The 23,855-nt window shown below is 38.7% G+C and overlaps 1 protein-coding gene across 1 annotated transcript in view; it reads left to right on the forward strand.

Moving 5' to 3' along the window:
• Positions 1-1,203: 1,203 nt before the first annotated feature.
• Positions 1,204-23,855, forward strand: part of LOC123514738 (CD2 antigen cytoplasmic tail-binding protein 2 homolog) — a 118,802-nt gene continuing 96,150 nt past the window's right edge. The window contains exons 1-2 of the mRNA XM_045272830.1: positions 1,204-1,281; positions 10,287-10,500. Of these exons, the coding sequence (XP_045128765.1) occupies positions 1,207-1,281; positions 10,287-10,500 (289 nt within the window). The 5' untranslated portion in view covers positions 1,204-1,206. The remainder of the gene's footprint in view (positions 1,282-10,286; positions 10,501-23,855) is intronic.

Raw genomic sequence — 23,855 nt, forward strand, 5'->3', positions numbered from 1 at the left:
TTTAAAGCGCCTGGAGTATAGAGATAGATTAAAGGAATTAAACATGTTTTCATTTGAGAGGAGATGTATAAGAGGGATATGATAGAGTTATTTAAAATGTTCTCAGATACAAACTACATAGATGTGAGATCTTTCTTTACCTTAGAGGAGGAAGTAGGACTAGAAATCATGGCAGGAAGATTAGAAAGCAAGGCTGCAGGTTAGATATAAGAAAATATTTCTTTAGTCATAGGGTGGTAGACTTCTGGAATGCATTGCCAGAGACGGTTGTAAATAGCACTAGTTTGACAATGTTTAAAAACAGATTAGATAAGCACTTAAATTTATTAGATTTATAATTATGTATAGCGCTGCATGATAGTTTTATAAGAAATTTACTATAGTTAAACAAGACATGATCCCCATGTATGGGGATCACAGATTGTAGAGGAATTCACTGCAGGACTTAGCCCTGTTAATGGGCCAAATATTTAGAATTAGTATATAATGTATTGTGTACTTGTAAGTGTATCTTTAAGTACTGATGACGAGGTCGCTGTGCGACTGATACAGGATAACCTAGATGGGCCCTGGTGGCCCTTTGTTATCCTATTATTTATGTTATGTTATGTTATGTTTTAAACAAAACTAACAGGTCTGGAACTACCATAGTATAGACATCACGTTGTGAGATGCCATTCTCGATAGTTTGCGTTTTTTTTCTCTCTCCTTCCTTCACACGTATTGTATTTCTTAATTGTCCAATTTTGTTCTTATATTTGCGATTGGTTTGTGCAGTGGTTCTGTTTGTTTCATTGTTTAGCCAGACGTCTGATTTTACATCGTGCTTTACTTACGTGTTTTGTTGGTCTTATGGGTGTCTGAGTGGAACAGTTGTTTGCTTGTGTTGTGGTGTATGTTTGGCCTTTTTCGCTTTTATTTTAATTGTGCTTTATGTTTTGATTTATTTTGCATTCCCATTATTTTAGTTACAAGTGCATTGTGCTTCATTTTTATTCTGCATTCTTTTTTTTTATTTTTTTACTTAGTGTTTTTAGTTGTGGTTTGTGTTTCGATTTATTCAGCATTCTTATTGTGTTTTATTTTTGTGTTCTATTTTTACATTAAGGTGGTCTCGATGGCAGGTGGAAGATCTTCAGAAAATGTCTGTGTTCCTTGTGTCACTTGTGGAAAATCTGAGAGTAGTGATTGCCTGTGATTTGTGTAATGAATGGTGTCATGGCATTGAGGCATATACTGATCTACCAGCTGCCATTATTGACCATATTATTGCCATTCAAGGTAAGAACATCAAGTTTGTTTGCCAGAAGTGTGAGTCAAATGACTCTCCTAGCTCGTCAGGAAATGCTGTTCAACTGCATACCCTGAGGGGTTCAGTGAACAAGTTGCTTGACTATAGCTGATCTCACCAGTCAGGTCTCGGCCTTGGCTGCTGAGGTTAGGGAGCTTAGGAGCACAATTCCTACCAGTTCTAGTGGTGCTCAAGGGGCCACTCCTTGTAACCCTGCTCAGTTACAAGTGTGGTTATTCGAGGAAATGAAAGAACTGCATGAAAGGGAGACACGAAAGGACAGCATCATTAAACCTGGCATTTCTTCATCTGAAGTTGTAGACAAATTTAATGATATTGTCAAATTTCTTTGCCCTAATATAAATGATATTGCACTCTCTGATACTGTCACCTTGAAACCCCACCTTGTCCATTGCAAAATTCTTATCCATCAGCAAAGATCTGACCTTTTATCCAAATGTAATAAACTGTCTGGGTGTCAGTTCAGTTCAATTTGTATAAATAGAGACATCGCTTTTAAGAAGAGGAAGGAACTTATGGACAGGAGGGTATTGAGGGTGGGCCCTTCTAGTGATACTATGGCTTTAGTTGCTTATGCTGTTGTTGGTGCTACAAGTTTGAGCTCACCATTTTCTAGTCCCATCCCTGCTGGTTAAACCTTGGTCCCTTTAACCCAACTAAACTTGATTCCGAGTGAGTCAGTGAGGGACAAGGTCATAAGTCTTCAGGCTGGTTGGTAAATTCTTTTGATTTGTGTTTTTCTTTTACGGTATTAAATTGCCTAGTAAATAAGGTTAATTATGTCTGGGATTTTTGTGTCAATGCTGTTGGTTTTGTGGGTATTGTGGAGACATGGCTTACTAGAGCAGTTAACATATTGGTTGTCAATATCCCAGAATATTTGTTTCTTGAAATGATTCACCCTTTGGTATTGCTAAACATGGAGTGGGTATATATATAACTTATAAGAGGTCAACCACATACATGTACGTGTAGTCTTTGCTTACTATCTGTGGTCAATCACATACAAGTACATTCACCCCTTTCTCGCTTTCTATGTGTTTGAAATTTCCTCCAGCTTCAGTATTTATGTTCTTTGAAGTGTCTAGCATGTATCAGCACAATTTGCCGCCATTCTGACATGGGTTAGTCCACCTACCTGAGATTCAGATTTATGTTTTAGTTGTTTATAAACCACCTAGTTGTACCTTTTTGGAGAATGTTGAATGATTATCTTTTATCAGCTCTTTTTGTTCTGGTAAAGAAGTGGTTTCATTGGGTGATTTTAACTTACCATTTATAGATTGGTTCAGGATGGTATGATTGGCCACCTCTGCCGTTAGCAGATTACTTCATAACATGTTTAATTCTCTTGGTCTAACTCAGTGGGTCTTTTTCCCAACATTTCCTCAATCTGGGAATGTTTTAGACTTGGTCTTGAACTCAGGTGATGACCATGTTTCAGATGTATGATGTGTTGAACCCTTCTTAGGCTGTGATCATGTGGGCATTTTATTTAGATATTCTTTTCCTTTACCTTGTATCATGCTGTTAACCTATAAAAAAATTGGGACTGGTTAAGGTGTGATTTTATAGTAATTAGGGATTACTTGTCATGTATTAATTGGGACATTGAATTTATTGGTTGTGATCAAGGAATATACAAGGAGGAAGTTGTGGTGTGGGTTAAAGTTTGGAGGACAGCGATGGTGCTGCTATCTGTTAGGAGCAAGCACTTTTATAGAAAACGTTTTCAGGAGTAACTTATGAAGATTTCTCCCTGCATTCTCTTGTGGTTATAAACTTATAAGGCAAATAAAACATGTTTAACCCTTAACGTATGGTGATAATTTCTGAACGATTGTACTGTCGCATGCGGAGAGGCGGGGATCGTTCAGGGAATCATGATTTTTCCGTGCTAAACGTTTGAATCTCTCCCATTCACTATTGGTCTTGGGGCAAGTGGAGGTATCTGGCAACTTATCTCGCTTGCCTCCTCAAGCCTTGAGACATGTGTCCCCACACAATAGGTCATCTTTTTCCATTTCGAGGCTACATCTTGCAACCCCTGTGACCCAGAGGGAGGAAATGGTATTCTGAGTGATGTTATGGCAGTATTACTTGGTAGTGACATTGAGGATAAGTGATGAAAATGAAGACAGTGATTTTATTGTTGAGACAGAAGAAAGTGAAGACTCCAGTAGTGATTTTGATAGTGATCTGGGAGACAGAGACCAACCCTCACAGCGACGTTCATAAACTTCATGTACTCCCCTTGGGCAATGTGGTGGTGTGTGTCACCTATGGTTGCCTCTACAGGACTGTACTTGTCGGCCAAGTCATATGACTCCCATTGCTATTAAGAGTTGCCAGATTCCAATTATTATAGAAGTCTACAGTACTTATAATATGTGGTTTCTTTTTCATTTCCTGTTTTGCACATCATTTCATATGTCTGAGCTCGCATATTCATGACATGAAAGTGCAAAAGTTCCTACTTTTACATCAAATTCAAATGTCCGAAAGGAGAGAGAGAGAGAGAGAGAGAGAGAGAGAGAGAGAGAGAGAGAGAGCAAGCGTGCTGTGTAATTGGAGCTTGCAGGGTTATTTCTTAGCGGTGGGTTCTGCTACAGCTTTGGGGAGAATTTTTTTATATGCAATAACTTTGCTCTCATAGGTCATAACATGTTAAAAACTACATTGTTGTACTCAGAATAACAAAGAGAAATATGCTTTTATAAGGAAAAAAATCTTAAACATTTTCGACAGGTTTGATTTTTCCCCGCTGTAGCAGATGGAAATTAAGTCAGCTCTGCTTGTCAGAGTGGAAGGCGCGGTGCCTATAACACCCTGTGAAGAAGATTAATGACACGGAAAAATTTGTTTCATTGAGGGTACTCACTTAAACTAGTAATTGGTAGGATGCCCTCGTGCCTTCTTGACCTTTTCAAGTCTCTTGGGAAGTGAATCACCTAGATGGTGGAGATACTGAGCGTCAATATTGTCCCATATGTCCTGAAAAGTGGCTTGGAGGCGTGGGATGGAGGAGGTATCTCTCCTTTACCTTCAGTTTTATGTATGCCCAGAGATTTTCTATAGGGTTAAGGTCTGGTGAATTTGTGGGCCAAGGTTTTAAAGGTTGACATTGCAGAAATCAAACCAGCCAACAATTAACTTTGCCATATGGCATGGTGCACCATCTTGCATGAAGGTATCAGCATTGCACTTTTCCATGCACTCATCTAATTCATCCAGAATTAGCTCAAAGTAGTTATTTTGGTTCATACGAACATTCTTAGGCAAAAGCACTAATTTTCCAAGACCATAGTAAGAAAAACAACCCCACACCATCAAAGAATCTGGGCGTTTTACCATGTGTGTTGTGTAGTGTGGATCGTAACGGTTACTACCGGGTCTGCAGTACACATGGTTTCTTTGGTTGTCTGTAACCTGAAAGCTTGCTTCATCTGACCAAAGTACCCTATGCCACTTATCTAAGTCTCAATCTTTGTGCTGAGACACAAATGCAAGCCTACTGTTTAGGTGAATATGTGTGAGGTAAGGTTTTGAAACTGCACGGCAACTCTGGTATCTCAAGTCGCATTTCACATATCTCCGCACAGTCCCTTCACTCACTCCAGCCAGTAAAGCAGGTTCCTGGCCTTAAGTTCCTTTGCTGTGTATGCAAAGATTGGCCTCAAGCCGTCTTTGAATAACATTCAGAGTTCTCTGACTCACATTGTGCTTATGCTCTTCAGGCTTGTAAGGTGGTGGTGAAGCGTCACTTCTTCCCTCACGATAAATTTTGGTCCAATGTTGAACAGTTATGAGAGCTATGCCAGTGTTCGCAGCAATTTCTTGATTTGACTTATTCTCCCTCACGAAGGCACAAATAACTGAGATTTGGGCCTTACTAATTAGTTTTCCAGGTCCCATAATAGGTAGTAACAGGGCAGAATGGTAAGCTCACACTTCCACAATAAGGGGCTGCAAGAGGGGGGGGTGAAAGAAAATTCAAGTTCAAGCACACAAGCCACAGGCGAATGTTCACTAAGGAAACATATCTACTTTGACTACTAGAGCTGCAGAGTTGTCAGATAGCGACATACAGCGAATCCCACCGTATGTTTAAGAGTTAGGAAGGGATGAATGAAATTTGGTCAGAGTGGAAGTCGTGGTCCCTTTCGCACCTTCCACTCTGACCAGCAGTGTGTATATATATATATATATATATATATATATATATATATATATATATATATATATATATATATATATATATATATATATACAAGTAGTCCTTGATTTATACGGTAGATGCGTTCCAGAAGGGACCGTATAAAGTAAAAATTGTATAAAGTAAGGAACGAATACCCAACTCTCTAGACTTTTTTTAGTATAAAAGAGCAGACCTGAGCTTTGTACAGTACCTCCAGCCCCTTTCCATCAAGCAGCCACGCGATCCTCATGAGCGTGACTACCAGCACATCCACTTCGTCCCTTGGTTGAACAGCCTGGCGAGGCTCAGGGGCATCCTCGCACCACTACCACCACCACCACCACCACCACCACCACTACCACTACCACTACCACTACCACCACCACCACCACCACCACCACCACCACCACCACCACCTCCTCTAGACTTTGAAGGATGTTTTCAAAATAAAATAATCTTTCACTGTACGTATACATTTTACATTAAACACATTTCTATTATGCTTATTAATGCTTTTATTAATAAACTTACAAAGACATATTTAAAATGACTATGAAAAAATGAAATGTTTAAACACAAAATTATTTTATTAGTACCTTCTTCCTCTATTTTGCTACTTCCTCCTCTGATGTGTCACCATTGTCGTCGTGTGTCTTCGATTCTGTTACTTGACTTGGTGTGTGCGGTCTGAAGAAGCTTTTTTTTTTTTTTTTTTTTTTTTTTTACATTACAAGGGCACTGGCCAAGGGCAAACACAGTGTTGGAAAAAAAAAAAATCCCGCTGGTTGCCAGGCCCTGTTAAAAGAAAAGTAGAAAGAGAAAAAACAGAAAAATCTAAAAGGAGGGTCCAGTTAACGTAAGAGGTGTCTTGACACTCCTCTTTTGAAAGAGTTTAAGTCATAGGCAGGTGGAAATACAGACACAGGTAGAGAGTTCCAGAGTTTACCAGTGTAGGGAATGAAGGAGTGAAGATACTGGTTAACTCTTGCATTAGGAAGATGGACAGAATAGGGATGAGAAGAAGTAGAGAGTCTTGTGCAGCGAGGCCGCAGGAGGGGAAGGCATGCAGTTAGCAAGTTCAGAAGAGCAGACAGCATGAAAACAGCGGTAGAAGACAGATAAAGATGCAACATTGCGGCGGTGACTTAAAGAATCAAGACAGTCAGTTAGAGGAGAAGAGTTGATAAGACGAAAAGCTTTAGATTCCACCTTGTTTAGTAAAGCTGTGTGTGGATCCCCCAGACATGAGAGCCATACTCCATACACGGGCGGATAAGGCCCTTGTACAGAGCAAGCAGCTGGGAGGGAGAGAAAATGGACGAAGACGCCATAGGACACCTAACTTCTTGGAAGCTGATTTAGCAAGAGTAGAGATGTGAAATTTCCAGTTTAGATTTTTAGTGAAGGATAGACCGAGTGTGTTTAATGTAGAGGAGAGGGAAGTTGAGTGTTATTGAAGAAGAGAGGATAGTTGTCTGGAAGGTTATGTCGAGTAGATAGTTGTAGAAATTGAGTTTTTGAGGCATTGAACAAAACCAGGTTTTCTCTGCCCCAATCAGAAACAAGTGAAAGATCAGAAGTTAGGCGTCCTATAGCATCTCGCCTTGAGTCATTTAATTGTTGTTGGGTTGGGCGTCTGTTGAACGCTGTTGAATAATGCAGGGTGGTATCATCAGCATAGGAGTGGATAGGGCATTGAGTCAGATTTAGGAGATCATTGATGAATAATAGAAAGAGAGTGGGTGATAGGACAGAACCCTGTGGAACACCACTGTTGATAGTTTTAGGGAAGAACAGTGACCGTCTACTACAGCAGCAATAGAACGATCGGAAAGGAAACTGGAGATGAAGGTACAGAGAGAAGGATAGAATCCGTAGGAGGGTAGTTTAGAAATTAAAGATTTGTGCCAGACTCTATCGAAGGCTTTCGATATGTCAAGGCCGACAGCAAAGGTTTCACCGAAGTCCCTAAAAGAGGATGACCAAGATTCAGTTAGGAAAGTAAGAAGATCACCAGTAGATCTGCCTTTACGGAAACCATACTGGCAATCAGAGAGAAGGTTGTGAGCTGATAGATGCCTCATTATCTTCCTATTAAGGATAGACTCAAAGGCTTTAGAAAGGCAGGAAATCAAAGCTATAGGGCGGTAGTTAGAAGGATTGGAGTGGTCACCTTTTTTAGGGACAGGTTGAATGTGAGCAAACTTCCAGCAAGAAGGATAAATAGAAGTAGAGACACAGATGAAAGAGTTTGACCAGGCAGTGAGCGAGTTCGGAAGCACAGTTTTTGAGAACAACAGGAGGGACTCCATCCGGACCGTAAGCCTTCCGAGAATCAAGGCCAGAGAGGGCCAGGAAAACGTCTTTATAAAGAATTTTAATTTTAGGGATGAAGTAGTCAGAGGGTGGAGGAGTAGGAGGAATATGCCCAGAATCATCCAAAGTTGAGTTGGTAGCAAAGGTTTGAGCGAAGAGTTCAGCTTTAGAAAAGAAGAGACAGCTGTAGAGCCATCTGGATGAAGTAAAGGAGGGAAAGACGAAGAAGTAAAGTTGTTAGAGATATTATTGGCTAGATGCCAGAAATCTCGAGAGGAGTTAGAATTGGAAAGACTTTGACATTTTCTATTGATGAAAGAGTTTTTAGTAAGTTGGAGAATAGATTTGGCATGATTACGGGCAGAAATATATAGGGCATGAGTTTCAGCAGTTGGATGGCTACGGAACCGTTTGTGAGCCGCCTCTCTATCATTGACAGCACGAGAACAAGCAGAGTTAAACCAAGGCTTTTTAGCTTTAGGGTTAGAGAAAGTATGAGGAATGTATAGCTCCATGCCAGAGATAATCACCTCTGTTATGCGCTCGGCACAAAGAGAAGGATCTCTGACATGAAAACAATAATCATCCCAAGGAAATCAGAATAGTACTGCCTTAGTTCCTCCCACTTAGCAGAGTTAAAATGCCAGAAGCACCTCCGCTTAGGCGGGTCCTGAGGCTGCACTGGAGTGATAGAACTGGTAACGGAAATTAGATTGTGGTCGGAGGAGCCCAACGGAGAGGAAAGTTTAACAGAGTAAGCAGAAGGGTTGGAGGTTAGGAAAAGATCAAGAATGTTGGGCGTGTCTCCAAGGCGGTCAGGAATACGGGTAGGGAACTTCACTAGCTGCTCTAGGTCATGAAGGATAGCAAAGTTGAAGGTTTGTTCACCAGGTTGGTCAGTGAAAGAAGATGAAAGCCAAAGCTGGTGGTGAACATTGAAATCCCTAAAATGGAGATCTCAGCAAAAGGAAAGTGAGATAAGATGTGCTCCACCTTGGAAGTCAAATAGTCAAAGAATTTTACATAGTCAGAGGAATTAGGTGAGAGGTATACAGCACAGATGAATTTAGTTAGAGAGTGACATTGAAGTCTTAGCCAGATGGTAGAAAATTCTGAAGATTCAAGATTGTGGGCACGAGAGCAAGTGGTGTCGTTACGCACGTATGCGCAACATCCAGCTTTGGATTGAAAATGAGGATAGAGCAAGTAGGAGGGAACAGAAAAGGGCTGCTGTCAGTAGTCACAGACAACTGTGTTTCGGTTAGGAAGAGAAGATGAGGTTTAGTAGAGGAGAGGTGGTGTTCCACAGATTGAAAATTAGAACGAAGGCCACGAATGTTGCAGAAATTGATAGTGAAAGTATTAGATGAAGTGTCAAGACACCCAAGGTCGACAGCAGAGGGCAGTCCGACCTGGGGACATTTATGGTCCCTCCCAGAGGGGACTCCGAGGCAGGGTGTGGTGAAGCCATTATTAAATTTTGATTTGAAGAGAGTGTAAAAGTGTAAGGTGTTGTAGTGTAGTGTAGGAAGTAGTAGAAGTTGTCTTTAGAGGGCAGGCTGCAGCTGCTCAATTGTATAAATGAGACCACAAAGGGAACCGGGAAGAGAGGACACGGGGAATCACTCAGTCTGCAGCACTGCCTACATCCCCGTAAGTACCTCTCCTGGAGTATTCCACCGGGCGGCAGGTGACTACTGCCTACTCAAGAAATCTTGAGTAGGCTTGTTATCGATTGCTGTTTTTTTCTTTTGTTGTTTTTCTTTGAGAAGAACCTCATAGCACATCATTTTTTTCATGACCCCTCTGATGATGGTGGTGTTTCTTTCAATATTTGGGGCAATTTCTTCAAGAATTTTCATTGACTGCGCCAACAAGTAACTCTGACGTAAACCGAGACCTTACTGTATATATATATATATATATATATATATATATATATATATATATATATATATATATATATATATATATATCCATATACCACCATCTACTGAGTATGCAAACTACTTTTCTTTCGCTTTGCCTTGTCAACTCCAGCAGTGTCTGCAGAACGTTTTGGGGCCATTATGGGTATATATATATATATATATATATATATATATATATATATATATATATATATATATATATATATATATATCCATATATCACCATCTACTGAGTATGCAGACTACTTTTCTTTCGCTTTGCCTTGTCAACTCCAGTAGTGTCTGCAGAACGTTTTGGGGCCATTATGGGTATATATATATATATATATATATATATATATATATATATATATATATATATATATATATATATATATATATATAACAAAATATTTGGCATCAATAAATAGCTCAGGTAAAAGTGACTTTTTGTTTTTCCTGTACCTACCATTGTAAGTCTGGTTAGACACACCACAAAACTCACAATAAAAGTAAATGTAGAAATTTTTGTATGTGAATCTTGTTGCAGATGTCTAGAAAACGAGCACCAGGACCCTACAACTATGATGATGATGAGGATTATGTTCCAAGCAAGGCAGTGAAGTATTCTGAACGTGAAGATGTGGGACCCTTGAAGGTGAAGAAGCACACTCTTGATTCAGATGAAGAGGAAGATGAGTTAGAGGGTGATGACCAGAATGAGGACAAGAATTATGATGTTTTGAAGGAAGAGGATATTGATGGTAAGAATACACCATTACTATAGTTGGTAATATGTAATTTTAATATGCAGCCACACTGAACTGTTTGTTTTCTTGGTATCTTTTGCTAGAATTTTAGGGACAATTTAAAATTTTAGTGCTTTTCTCATAAGATTTAACAGAATTCCACAATTGGCTGTTGTACACTGCTCATGTTGATATGTAGGAGACAGTATATTTTATATGAGGTCCTTAGAATCATATGGTACCAAGCACCACTTTAAAAAAAAAAAAAACTCGGAAAACAGCTTCAAAGTTTGGTGACTGAAATCTGTGTATATCAGGAACTAATAGAGGTACTCTTTTGTTTTCTCCTTTTTTCTTAATGGTGTGTAAAACCTAACCTATCACTTCATGGCATATTCATTAAAAAAAAAATATGGCAGTGATAATGTAATGATGATTATTGTGAGGTGATAATGAAATTTGTTGTTATTGCCTGTAAACCTATTGGTAAAAAAAAAGAAAAGAAAAAAAAAAGAAAAACTCCTGATTTTTTACTTTTGTAAAACATCCATCATTACAGGGAGAAGCAATGTTCTCACCCTTCATTCATCTCCGTGAATGGCAATTCACATACTGTATATGATGGCTGATAAGATGCATGTGCTCATAAGATGCACCCAGTTTTGGTAGACATTGAAAAAAAAAATAAATAAAAAAATAAAGATAAATGAGCAGATTTAAGCTCTGAATATGAAGTGAAGGATTTCACCTGACATTATTATTATTATCTTTATTAGATCCCAATATTTTTCATTTAAAAACTAATATGACATATGGCTTCAGTACTGACTGTGAGATATTACAGGGCTAATAATCATTTGTTATTACACATACTCATAATTATTGATTATTGCTTAAACCCCCCATTTCCACAGCAAAGTTACACCATGTCTAACAGCTGAAGAAAATGAAACAAAAGAAATTGTTGAGGTGCCCTTTCTCATTTTCTTTGAGAAGACACCCAGCCCGTTTTTTTACTCCCAGGTACCACCCATCAGGCTGATTCCTTCATTCGCCTCTTTGCTGTCACAGGGCTTATACATAGTCTTCAGCTCAGCGCTTTCACCGGCTTGTTTGACCCCCCAGCCCCCCGCAGCGGTTGGGTTTGCTATAGTAAAACTAAATTGTACTGACCCGTAAGGTGTTGTTTGCCATTCTGCCAGATTTCCAACCAAAACATTCAGCCTATACTATTCATGGTTCTTTAATCACAGTATTATCAACAAATGGTGTTCTGAGAATATTCTGACTATTTCATTAAATAGCAGGTGATACAAATAAGTGTTATATACCAAATCAAATGAAGGTATTTCATGGACTTGTATGACGATGTGGCATGTCAGGACGGGCGACGTTGCCAGTCGACCAGGCGGATTTCTGGGGGAAGGGGGAGGAGTCAGGTCACCATGCAGGTGCAAATCGACTCACTTCTCATTTGGTCGCCACTATGGAAGGATACACTGATGCATCCTTGTCTGTGTGTTGTACAGCCAAACCAAGAAGTTTGTCTACAGAATTAATAAATAAAGCTTGCAAGGACCACTTTTACCAATAAATCAAGCGAGGAAGAGGACAGCAGATGCAGCTGGTATATTTGAAGGCACAGTGAAGAGGATTTGTCCCAGTGCAAACAAGATATACACCACACAGCATCACAACCTTATCAGCATTTCTTTTCCCCACTCATTATATTACACTGGGTATCTTGAGAGGACATAATAGTAAATATTTGGTAAATTATCAGCCTCATTTTCACTTTTATAACCAGCACCTTAACTATATTTAATTTACCTATGGCATCTTCATGTCTTGTCCATCACTTATATTTTATTTTAGCGAAGTCATGCGTTAAAGTAAATAAAGAACAGTTATTCCGTTTTCCTTGAAGTAATGAGAGATATAGCAGCGTCGCACGGATTATAGGCCTAACCCTACGGGTCAGTACAATTTGTTTTTACTATAGTTGTTGCTCCTTGGTTTGTCTATCTTCTACAGGGAGATTGTAAGTGTGTATGCCACTTAAGTGTATGAAATGTTCTTGTTCCCTTCTGTCTCTTATGGTGGACCCCCATGGGGAGTGGCTTTCATGTAGGGAGGTGTTTTGTAGCTTTACTTCACTTTGTGATTGCTGCAAGGCCTTGTCCCATGACCAGTTTCTACGTCTTTTGAATAGTATTAAAGGCCGTACAAAGAGGAGGAAGCCTTCTTCTTCCAGTAAGCGTAAGTCTTCCCCTTCATCACAGCAGCTGCATAAATGCGTGTGTAAGATGGAGGAGATGTTGGGCTTGTTTTCCCTCTTTCTCTCCTCTTCCCAGGGTTCTCCCTTCTCTGATTTCCAGTCTCTGGCTTCTCAGCTTCTCAAAGAAAACGAGAAAGGGCACCTCAAGTATTTCTATTGTTTCTTTTTCTCGAGCTATTAGACATGGTGTAAGTTTGCTGTGGGAATGGGGAGTTTAAGCAATAATCAATAATTATGGGCAAATATGTCGATAAAACTTGATTTCTGTCACAGACACCTGTTTTTCATACAAAATATAGCAGTTCCACTGCTCCACATACCTTTTCGCCGAGAAACTGAACACTTTAGCGCTACGCCTGGCAGTGCGGCGCTCATTGCTGCCGTCAGCACACTGCGTGGACAACCGTCAGTTATTTCTCAAGGGAGAGAACCTGACTGGGGGAGGAAGGGAGGGCAGTGAAGTTTTGTATGAAAAACAGGTACAAAAAATGGCTACAAGAATGGTTCCAGAATTTAAAGGGATGACATATGAGGAGAGACTAAAGGCTATGGATCTACCAACCTTGAAGCAGAGAAGAGAGAGAGGGGATCTGATACAAGTTTATAAATTGATTAACGGAATGGATGAAGTGGATAATGAGAAACTGATCCTGAGAGAAGAATATGACTTTAGAAGCACGAGATCGCATCGTAAGAAATTAAGGAAGGGACGATGTCTGAGAGATGTTAAAAAATTTAGTTTCCCGCAAAGATGTGTTGAGACTTGGAACAGTTTGAGTGAGGAAGTGGTGTCAGCAAAGAGTATACATAGTTTTAAAGAAAAATTGGATAAGTGTAGATAAGGAGACGGGACGACACGAGCATAAAGCCCAGGCCCTGTAAAACTACAACTAGGTAAATACACACACACACATACACACACACACACATGAGACGCAGCAGAGGAAGGACGCGATACCGTCGCTCCCGAGAATCATCTGATCTTCACTACCTTTGTTTGGGTTTACAGTGGCCTGGGCGATAAGTGTGGACTCATTTTTTCTTTCATGAATACAGTGTTAAATAATAATGAGTGAGAAAGATATTCCATCTAAATGCAGGTATGTGACAAGGGAAAGAATGAAAGCTGATGATGACAATGTTGGTGAGGGAGGAGGAGAATTTGAAGGCTTTGATACGGCGCAAACTTCACTATTTGATAGAGTCTTAACTATCGAACGTAAATTAGATAAATTGATAAAGGAGAGTATGGGAATGAAAGAGAATGAAGAACAGGATAAAGAGCTCCAGAAATTGAAAGAAAGGATAAAAAGAGTGGAAGAAAACGAAACTAGGCTAAGAACCGAAAATGAAGAATTAAAAGTCCAAATAGCGAACTATAAGAAATTGATGGAAGAAGGACTCGGTAAAGCCGAGAAAGAAAAAGAAAAGCTAAAAGATCTAGTTAACAAAGAAGAAGAAAGAGTACAAGACGTGATTAAAAAAGAAGTACAAGCATGGAGAATCCAAGATAAGAAAGACAAGGAATCATTTCAAGAAGTATTTCAAGAACAGTTAAAAGAAAGAGATGAAAATATGACAAGCAAAATGATAGGAGTCCTCAAGAAAAAAGAAAATTTAGTAAGAGAAATTGCGGAAAAAAGAAGAGTGTAATTATTTTTGGACTGAAAGAAAAAAATGTTAAATATAGACCAAGAAGGGAAAAAGACGAAATGAAATCAGTAAAAGACCTACTAAAACATCTGAATGATGAGGATAGACAGAACTTAGAAGAGGAAGTAGAAGAAATCCATAGAATGGGACCATATCAAGAAGGAACAGTGAGACCAATTAAGATATTACTAAAATCACAAGCAGCAGCAGAAGAAGTACTATATAGAAAAACGAAACTCAGAGAAACAGAAGGTTGCAAAGATATATATATATATAAAGAAAAATAGAAACGAGGAGGAAAGGAAGAGACACAATGAACTGGTGGCAGAAGCAAGAGAAAAAAATAATGAAAGGTCAGAGGAGGAGAAGAAGGCATTTTTTTGGAGAATTATAGGAGACAGGATAAGGAAATGGTATATAAAAGAGAAAGAAGAGAAAAGAATGGAGCAAGTTTAACTAAAATGATAAGAACAAGAGATTAAAATGATGTATACAAACATAGATGGGATTTTATCTAGTAAATTAGAATTAAGAGATTACATAAAGAAAGAAGAACCAGATATTGTATGCCTGGTGGAAACAAAGTTAAATGAGGCAATAAAAATAGACATAGATAAAAGGTATAATATATGGAGGAGAGACAGAGTGGGTAAAGGAGGAGGAGGAGTCATGATGATGTTAAGGAAGGAGATAGTGGTAAATCAAGTGGAGTTTGGGAAGGAAAATCAGAAATACTGTATGTTAAGATGCATATTAACAAAAGGAGTTAACAATCATTGGAACATATGTGCCACCAAAACAAACTCATGGACTAACCAAGAATATAGAGACATGATAGATGACACAATAAGGAGTCTTACAAGAATCATTAAGGAAAGGAGAAAAGTGATATTGATAGGAGATTTCAACTGTAAGGAGGTAGACTGGGAAAATTATGAAAGTGGTATGGGGGAAGATGCCTGGGGAGATAGATTCCTGAACCTAATGATAGATAATTTGATGGTCCAAAGAGTAAAGGAAAACACAAGATTCAGAGGAAACGATGAGCCGGCAAGATTAGACCTAGTTTTACAAGGGATATACCAATTAACGATGATATAAGATACAAGTGCCCATTGGGAAAGAGTGACCATGTAATATTAGAGATGGATATAGAAGAAGGAAAGGAAGATAGAGATGAATCATACAAAGGAGACCGATTAAATTACAGAAAGGCTGATATTGAGAATCTCAAGAACTATTTTAAAACGTAAACTGGGAGGAGATGGAAAACTCATTAACGGTTCAAGAGAAATATAACTTATTTTTGGAAATATACAAAACTGGGGTCAGGAATATGTTCCGAAATATAGACCTAAAGAAGAAGGAAAGAAAGATTGGTTTAATGCAAGATGTGCTAGGGCAAAGGAGAAACGAGATGGAGCATGGAAAAGGTGGAGAAGAAACAGAAATCCAGAAAATAAGGAAAACTTCAAAACAGCAAGAAATGAATATGCTAAGGTGAGAAAGGAAGAAGAAAAGAACTATGAAAAGGACATTGTCGAAAAATGTAAGGAACAACCAAAATTGTTCTACAGATTCATAAATGGAAAAATAAGACAAAAAGAAACAATAGAAAGGTTAAAAGGAGAAAACGGAATGGTGGAAGACCCAAAAGTATGGCAGAACTGTTAAATAGTAAATTTCATGAGGTCTTTACTAAGGAATCCAAATTTGAAAGACCACAGGGTAATAGAGACTGTCTATATGAAAGAGATTAAAGTAACCAAGCTTGAAATAAAAAGTTGATGACGGAATTGGATGAGGAAAAGGCAATGGGACCGGATGAAGTCTCAGGCAGAATACTGAAAGAATGTAGGGAAGAACTAGCAAGTCCAATATACAACATCATAAAATGCTCAATAGAAAATGGAACAGTGCCAGTGGAGTGGAAAAGAGCTGAGGTGGTTCCCATATATAAGAGCGGAAGGAAGGAAGAACCTTTAAATTACAGACCGGTATCACTAACTAGTGTAATATGCAAGATGTGTGAAAAAGTAATAAAGAAGCAATGGATCGAGTTTCTTGAAGACAACAAAATATTATCAAATAGCCAATTTGGTTTTAGAAAAGGTCGGTCATGTGTGACAAATTTATTGAGTTTCTACTCTAGAATAGTTGATAAAGTACAAGAGAGAGAGGGATGGGTTGACTGTATTTATTTAGATCTAAAAAAGGCTTTTGATAAAGTGCCACATGAAAGATTACTATGGAAGTTAGAGGAGAAGGGTTTAAAAGGAAGCACATTGAGATGGATGAAGAATTATTTAATGGGAAGAGAAATAAGGACGATAGTTTCTTGAAGACAACAAAATATTATCAAATAGCCAATTTGGTTTTAGAAAAGGTCTCATTTGACAAATATTGAGTTTCTACTCTAGAATAGTTGATAAAGTACAAGAGAGAGAGGATGGGTTGACTGTATTTATTTAGATCTAAAAAAGGCTTTTGATAAAGTGCCATGAAAGATTACTATGGAAGTTAGAGGAGAAGGGTGGCTTAAAAGGAAGCACATTGAGATGGATGAAGAATTACTTAAGGGGGAGAGAAATAAGGACGATAGTTAAAGATATGAAGTCCAAGTGGAGAACAGTAGACAGCGGAGTGCCACAGGGGTCAGTATTGGCACCAATACTTTTTCTCGTATATATAAATGACATGCCAGAGGGAGTGAACAGCTACATAAACTGTGCAGAGTCATTAAACAAAAAGAGGATTGTGAAATACTACAGGAAGACTTAAACAAGATCTGGAAATGGAGCAAAAAATGGGAGATGGAATTCAATGTGGACAAAAGCCATGTCATGGAAATGGGAAAAAGTGAAAGACGACCAGTGGGAATCTATAAGATGGGAGATGGAGTAGAACTAGAAAAAGTAAAAAAGGAAAAGGACTTGGGAGTGACAATGGAAGAAAATAATCAACCGGTTAGCCATATTGATAGAATTTTCAGAGAGACGTATAATTTGCTAAGGAATATTGGAGTAGCATTTCACTATATGGACAAGGAAATGATGAAGAAATTGATAAGTACTAAAATAAGACCTAGATTGGAATATGCAGGAGTTGTGTGGACTCCCATAAAAAGAAACACATAAGAAAATTAGAGAGACTACAAAAATGGCTACAAGAATGGTTCCAGAATTTAAAGGGATGGCATATGAGGAGAGACTAAAGGCAATGGATCTACCAACCTTGGAGCAGAGAAGAGAGAGAGGGGATCTGATACAAGTTTATAAATTGATTAACGGAATGGATGAAGTGGATAATGAGAAACTGATCCTGAGAGAAGAATATGACTTTAGAAGCACAAGATCGCATAGTAAGAAACTAAGGAAGGGACGATGTCTGAGAGATGTTAAAAATTTAGTTTCCAAAAGATGTGTTGAGACTTGGAACAGTTTGAGTGAGGAAGTGGTATCAGCAAAGAGTGTACATAGTTTTAAAGAAAAATTGGATAAGTGTAGATATGGAGATGGGACCACACGAGCATAAAGCCCAGGCCCTGTAAAACTACAACTAGGTAAATACACACACACACACACACACACAAAAAACAACAAATTTTCTAATCTCTCTCTCTCTCTCTCTCTCTCTCTCTCTCTCTCTCTCTCTCTCTCTCTCTCTCTCTCTCTCTCTCTCTCTCTCTCTCTCTCTCTCTCTCTCTCCCTTCCTCCCTCCCCTCTTCCTCTCGAAAGATAAGCTACATGCGTCCGCTTGTGTCTAAAATATTAGCAAATGTCACTCTCTCTCTCTCTCTCTCTCTCTCTCTCTCTCTCTCTCTCTCTCTCTCTCTCTCTCGTCCACTTTCCTCTTCGAAGGCGATATAGTGACTAAAAAATAGCATCATAATACACAAAGACGACAAGTATGACAAGCTTGCACGAGTTTCCAGCTCGGCTGCGGCACTACCACCCGTATATCATAAAGGCGGGCTTTTTTAACATCCGGCGCGAAGGGGTTAATAATAGGTCAATATGACATATTTAGGAAACTATAATGTGGTTTACACAAATGAAACCATCAGTTCTCTCTTAATTTTCCTCTAATAATGAAAAGAAAGTGGCAATTTCCCATTGCTTAACACAGGAGAGGGCAATGTTTTGGGTTTAAGTTGCAATTGTAAGCTCTGCCCACACCCTCATAAGCTCCGCCCACTGACTGTACTTTATTAATACGGCAGGATAGGCGTGTGCCATCTCCTTGTGTACTGTACATATCAGTATAATTAATAAGATACCTTGAACATATTACCAGTAATAAAATACAGTAATACTCCACTTAACGAACAGGATAGGGGATGTCAAAGCTGTTCGTAGAGCGAAAATTCGTTAAGCGGATGTCATTTTCCCATAGGAAATAATGGAAATAGGGGGATGCGTTTTGGGCTGGTCCCCAACATACCACATGGGTTAAAAAAAAAAAATTATATATACGTTTGGCAGCATATTGGGCCACCGGTGTACCACTACTTTTATGATGTCAAATGAGTCATTGGAAGTTAGAGGAGCTACGTACAAATTCTCTTACATTCTTGCATTTATGTTCACAAAACAACATTTCTATTAGCTTTTTACAAACCTTGCCCCCAAGAAAGGATTGTTTTGTAATGCATAAAGTGAAATCCTACATGGAATACCAAAAAATAAAGCAGAGATGAGATCAGCCACAGACGAAGCAGGAGACTCACGGCCACTCGGCTGCTTCTTCTTCTTGTGATCCTTTTAGCTTGGCATGTTGTCTTTCTCCATGATATTTGTTTCCACTCCTCTATTGCCTGCTATAATGGATATCATATCCTAGTATTCATATACATTCATGCCATGAGGATAACCTCGACTCCGTGGCACTGAGTGATAGTGAATTATCAATGAAATACCGTGGTATTTCATTAGTAATTCACTATCACTCACTGCCACGGAGTCAAGGTTATCCTCGTGGCATGAGCGTATATGAATACTAAGATATGATATCCATTACAGCAGGCAATAGAGGAGTGAAAACAAACATCATGATGAAAGTAACACGCAAGCAAAAGGGTCACAAGAAGGAGAAGAAGCAGCCGAGTGGCTGCGAGTCTCCCGCTTCGTCTGTGGCTGATCTCATCTCTGCTTTATTTTTTGGTATTCTATGTAAGATTTCACTTTATACATTACAAAACAATCCTTTCTTGGGGGCAAGGTTTGTAATAAGCTAATAGAAATGTTGTTTTGTGAACATAAATGCATATATAAGACAGTAACACCATCTCCAGGGGTGGTGTTCCCAGCAACCTCAGAGCAACCTGATAGCAACCTTGTCACTGTCCCTCCAAGCGTTCATGGATGCCATTTTGCTGCAGGAGGTTGCTCTGACGTTGTTAAAGAATCTTGGATCCAGCTCCAGGAGCGCTAGAAACAGAGGCGGGGAGCCAGCCAATCACAGCGAAGCTACCACGTTTGGTCACCCGGCAAATTCAAACCCAGAAAATTAGCTAAAACGGATGTGGTTGTACGTTATGCGGATTTTTTGGTCTAACTTTATATAGTACGTTAAACCGGAAATTTGTTAGACGAATGTTCGTTAAGCGGAGTATTACTGTATAATAATTTTCAAGTGGAAAACTGAATGTGAAATAAAATTCCCACTATGTAATTTCATATGCCATCATTAAAAAAAAAAGATGGATGGACGAAGATGGTGAAAAATTATGTGCAGTAGGATAAGTTTTCCATAATATAAACAAACTTTTGCCTTATGCTGCCTGCTACATGCGTCCCGCTTGTGCCTAAAATATTAGCAAATGTCACACTCTCTCTCTCTCTCTCTCTCTCTCTCTCTCTCTCTCTCTCTCTCTCTCTCTCTCTCTCTCTCTCTCTCTCTCTCTCTCTCTTTTTCTCTGAAGAGAGAAGCGTCCACTTTCCTCTTCGAAGGTGATATAGTGACTAAAAAATAGCAGCATAATACACAAAGATGACAAGTATGACAAGCTTGCACGAGTTTCCAGCTTGGAGCACTACCACCCGTATATCATACAGGCGGGCTTTTTTAACATCCGGCGCAAAGGGGTTAAGATAAAGTTGCAAAGAGAAGGGTAGAAACTGTAGGAGGGCAGTTTTGAAATCAGAGCTTTGTGCCAGACTCTATCAAAAGTTCTTGATATGTCTAATGCAACAGCAAATGTTTCACAGAAATCTCTAAAAGAGGATGACCATGACTTGGTAAGGAAAGCCAGAAGATCACCAGTAGAGTGGTCTTGATGGAAGCCGTACTGGCGATCAGATAGGAGATCATGAAGTGACATGTTTAAGAATCTTCCTATTGATAATAGATTCAGAAACTATAGACAAGCAATACATTAAAGCTATAGGGCATAGGTTTGAGGGATTAGAAGTCACTCTTTTTAGAAAGAGGCTGAATGTAGGTAAACTTCCAGCATGGAGGAAAGCTAGAAGTCTATAGGCATAGTTGAAAGAGTTTGGCCAGCCATTGTGCAAGCACGGAAGCACAGTTTTTGAGAATAATAGGAGGGATCCCATGAGGTCCATAAGTCTTCTGAGGGTTTAGGCAAGAGAAGGCATGGAAAACATCATTATGAAGAATCTTAATAATTGAAGGCATGAAATAGTCAGAGGGAGTAGGAGAGGGAGGGACAAGCCCATAATCATCCAAGATATAGTTGTTAGCAAAGGTTTGAGAGAAGGGTTCAGTTTTAGAGACAGATGAGATGGTAGTGGTGCCATCAGATGAAAGAAAAGAGGGAAAGATGAAGTAAAGTTATTGATTTTTTTTTTTTTAGCCAGATTCCAGAAATTTTTAAGGGAGTTGGAGTTTGAAAGATTTTGACATTTTATATTTATGAAGGAGTGTTGGGAAGTTGAAGACTGACTTGGCATGAATCTGGGCAAAAATATAAAGTGCATGAGATTCAGGTGATGGAAGGCAAAATTTTGTTTGATATTATACTTGGCTTAAATCTCCATGCCATTATTGCGAAGGAGAATGTGTGGTCTGGTGCACGGACAGAACAATTGTGTGACTAGCGCAAGTGCAATTACAGGCACTCTTAATTTTTACTGTCAACAAAATTGCAAAACGAGAGAAGTGATCTGCAGAAACTAAGAGATATTGTCGGCCTTGATGACTCTTAGGAAGCAGCAGAAAATCCATTGCAACTATATCCCATGGTTGTGCAGGTTGTGGGTATCCTAGCAGAGGACCAGACATGACTCCCTTATGCTTAGTGCAGCTAACACAATGTGCAACATAATCAACAATGTATACTCTCTTCTGAGGCTAGTGATATGCATGATGGACGGCAATCCATGACCTGGATGTCCAGCTGTAGGGTGATCGTGCACAAGTTGTGGAACTACTGGAATGAAAACTTCTGGAATAACCAAAGATCTTTGCCTCCATCCTCTTTTGGCCCTTGTTTGCATAAGATGTTAGTTGATAATATCATTGTGAGAGATGCATGTAAGGAGCGGCAAGATAGAAAGATCACCAGATCCAGACAATAAATGATTCTTCCTGAGGTCTAATGTCTACATTGTTCCATGCTGAGTTCGTGAAGAGAAAAATTTTGTACTGAGGATGCATGGGAGACAATACTCATTGGAGTATTCAATGATAAAGGATTGGCTATCACATTCGCACAGCCCAGAAAAGACTTGAACTGAGAAGAGTACTCCTGCAAAGTAAAGTACCAGCATGCAAGCTTGCCACTGAGGTTGTGTCTTTTGAAAAGTTTAGTGACAGCGATGTGATCTGTAAAGATTGTAATTGAATTTCCAAGTATTAGATCTCAGAAATGAGTATGAGTTTAGAATTAGATGATGGTAAGCACTTCCTGATGTGTGACAGTAATTTGCTTCTACAGAGTTAAGAACCCTACTCCCATAGGCAATCACAATATTCTTACCCCTATATATCTTTTGCATTAATACTGCACATAGCTCTAGAGAAGAAGCATCTGTGCAGAGTTCAAAAGATAGAGAAAAATCAGGGAATTCTAGAAGTGGAGCCTGGGTGAGAGATCCTGCACAGCACTCCAATGAAAGAAACATTCTTTTTGAGCAGCTGATTGAGTGACCCAAATTTTAAAAAGTCCTTAATAAAATTTTGGTAGTAACCTGCAAAATTTATGAAAGATCTCACGTTTTTTATTGTTCTTGTATGTTGAGAATTTGTGACTGCTGACACTTTATTGTCCATTGTGTGAATTCCCGCACTTTCTTAAATGTGCCCCAAGAAAAGGTGATCTTGGACTTCAAAACTCATATTTTGACAGTTTTATCGGAAGACACAAATATAAACTAACTTATTTTTGGACACAGTGTACAGTATCTACTATTCCTCTTTCCCCAGTTATCAAAAATAAATGCTGGCTTGATCCTGATTTTAAGTATGAATAAGGACTGCAAAATCAGGGCCTATCAATCCCTGTGACTTAAGGAGTTTTAAGCAAAAGGTGTCAGAAAATAGACTTGAATAAAACATGGATCACTCAAGGTATGATAAGATCAATGCAACATGAATTTGCCCTGTATAAAGTATATAAACAAGGTATGATAATTTTTTTTTTTTTTTATTGACACTGCTAAATATAACATCTTCCAAAGTAGGAGCTGAGATCTTAATCTTGATTTCGATCCTGCTTAGGACTGACTAGGATTTTCCTAGGTTACTTGTGTGTTGTGCCTAGGAATTTTTCCTTGCAGAGCAAAATTTATCTTGTCATTCCCAGGAACCTTTCGTAAGTCTGGGCCATTATCTGCAAAGATTCATTTATTATAGATTAAATACTAGAAAATATAGTAAACAATAAATGTACAACAATAAATACATAGCAACCAAATAAAGAACACACCACATGAAATATCAAATCCATTTAACAACGATTTCTCAAACATTGCCCCTAATCATGTGCACAAACTGCCTACCTCACAAACCTCCCACAACTCATATCTTCGTGATTATTATCCACTCTATGGTGATACCTATAATAACAAACTATGATACAATTAATTTAATATCAGCTCACCAAAACAAAAAGGACACATTGATGAGATACCAGTTGTTATTATAAAAGAAAACAAAGACTTATTTGCCAAACCTCTCACAATTCTCACAATTCTGTTCAACCAATTAGTCAACACATGAACCTTCCCTGGCAATCTGAAACTTGGTAAAATCATGCACTAAAACAGACATCAAATTACAGATCCATCTCTATATATATATACTTTTTTTCAAAGATATTTTAATCATTAATGAAAAACTATATAGTACTTTTTTTTTAAACAAGATAGAAATTTTAAATAATAGGTGATTTGGCTTCAGACCAGGCTTTAGCATTTTTGATGCCATACATACCTTTATATAAGTCTGACTTTCACACAGCACTTAATGAAAGCAA

The sequence above is a fragment of the Portunus trituberculatus genome, chromosome 38 (genome assembly GCF_017591435.1).
Source record: "Portunus trituberculatus isolate SZX2019 chromosome 38, ASM1759143v1, whole genome shotgun sequence".
Lineage (NCBI taxonomy): Eukaryota > Metazoa > Arthropoda > Malacostraca > Decapoda > Portunidae > Portunus > Portunus trituberculatus.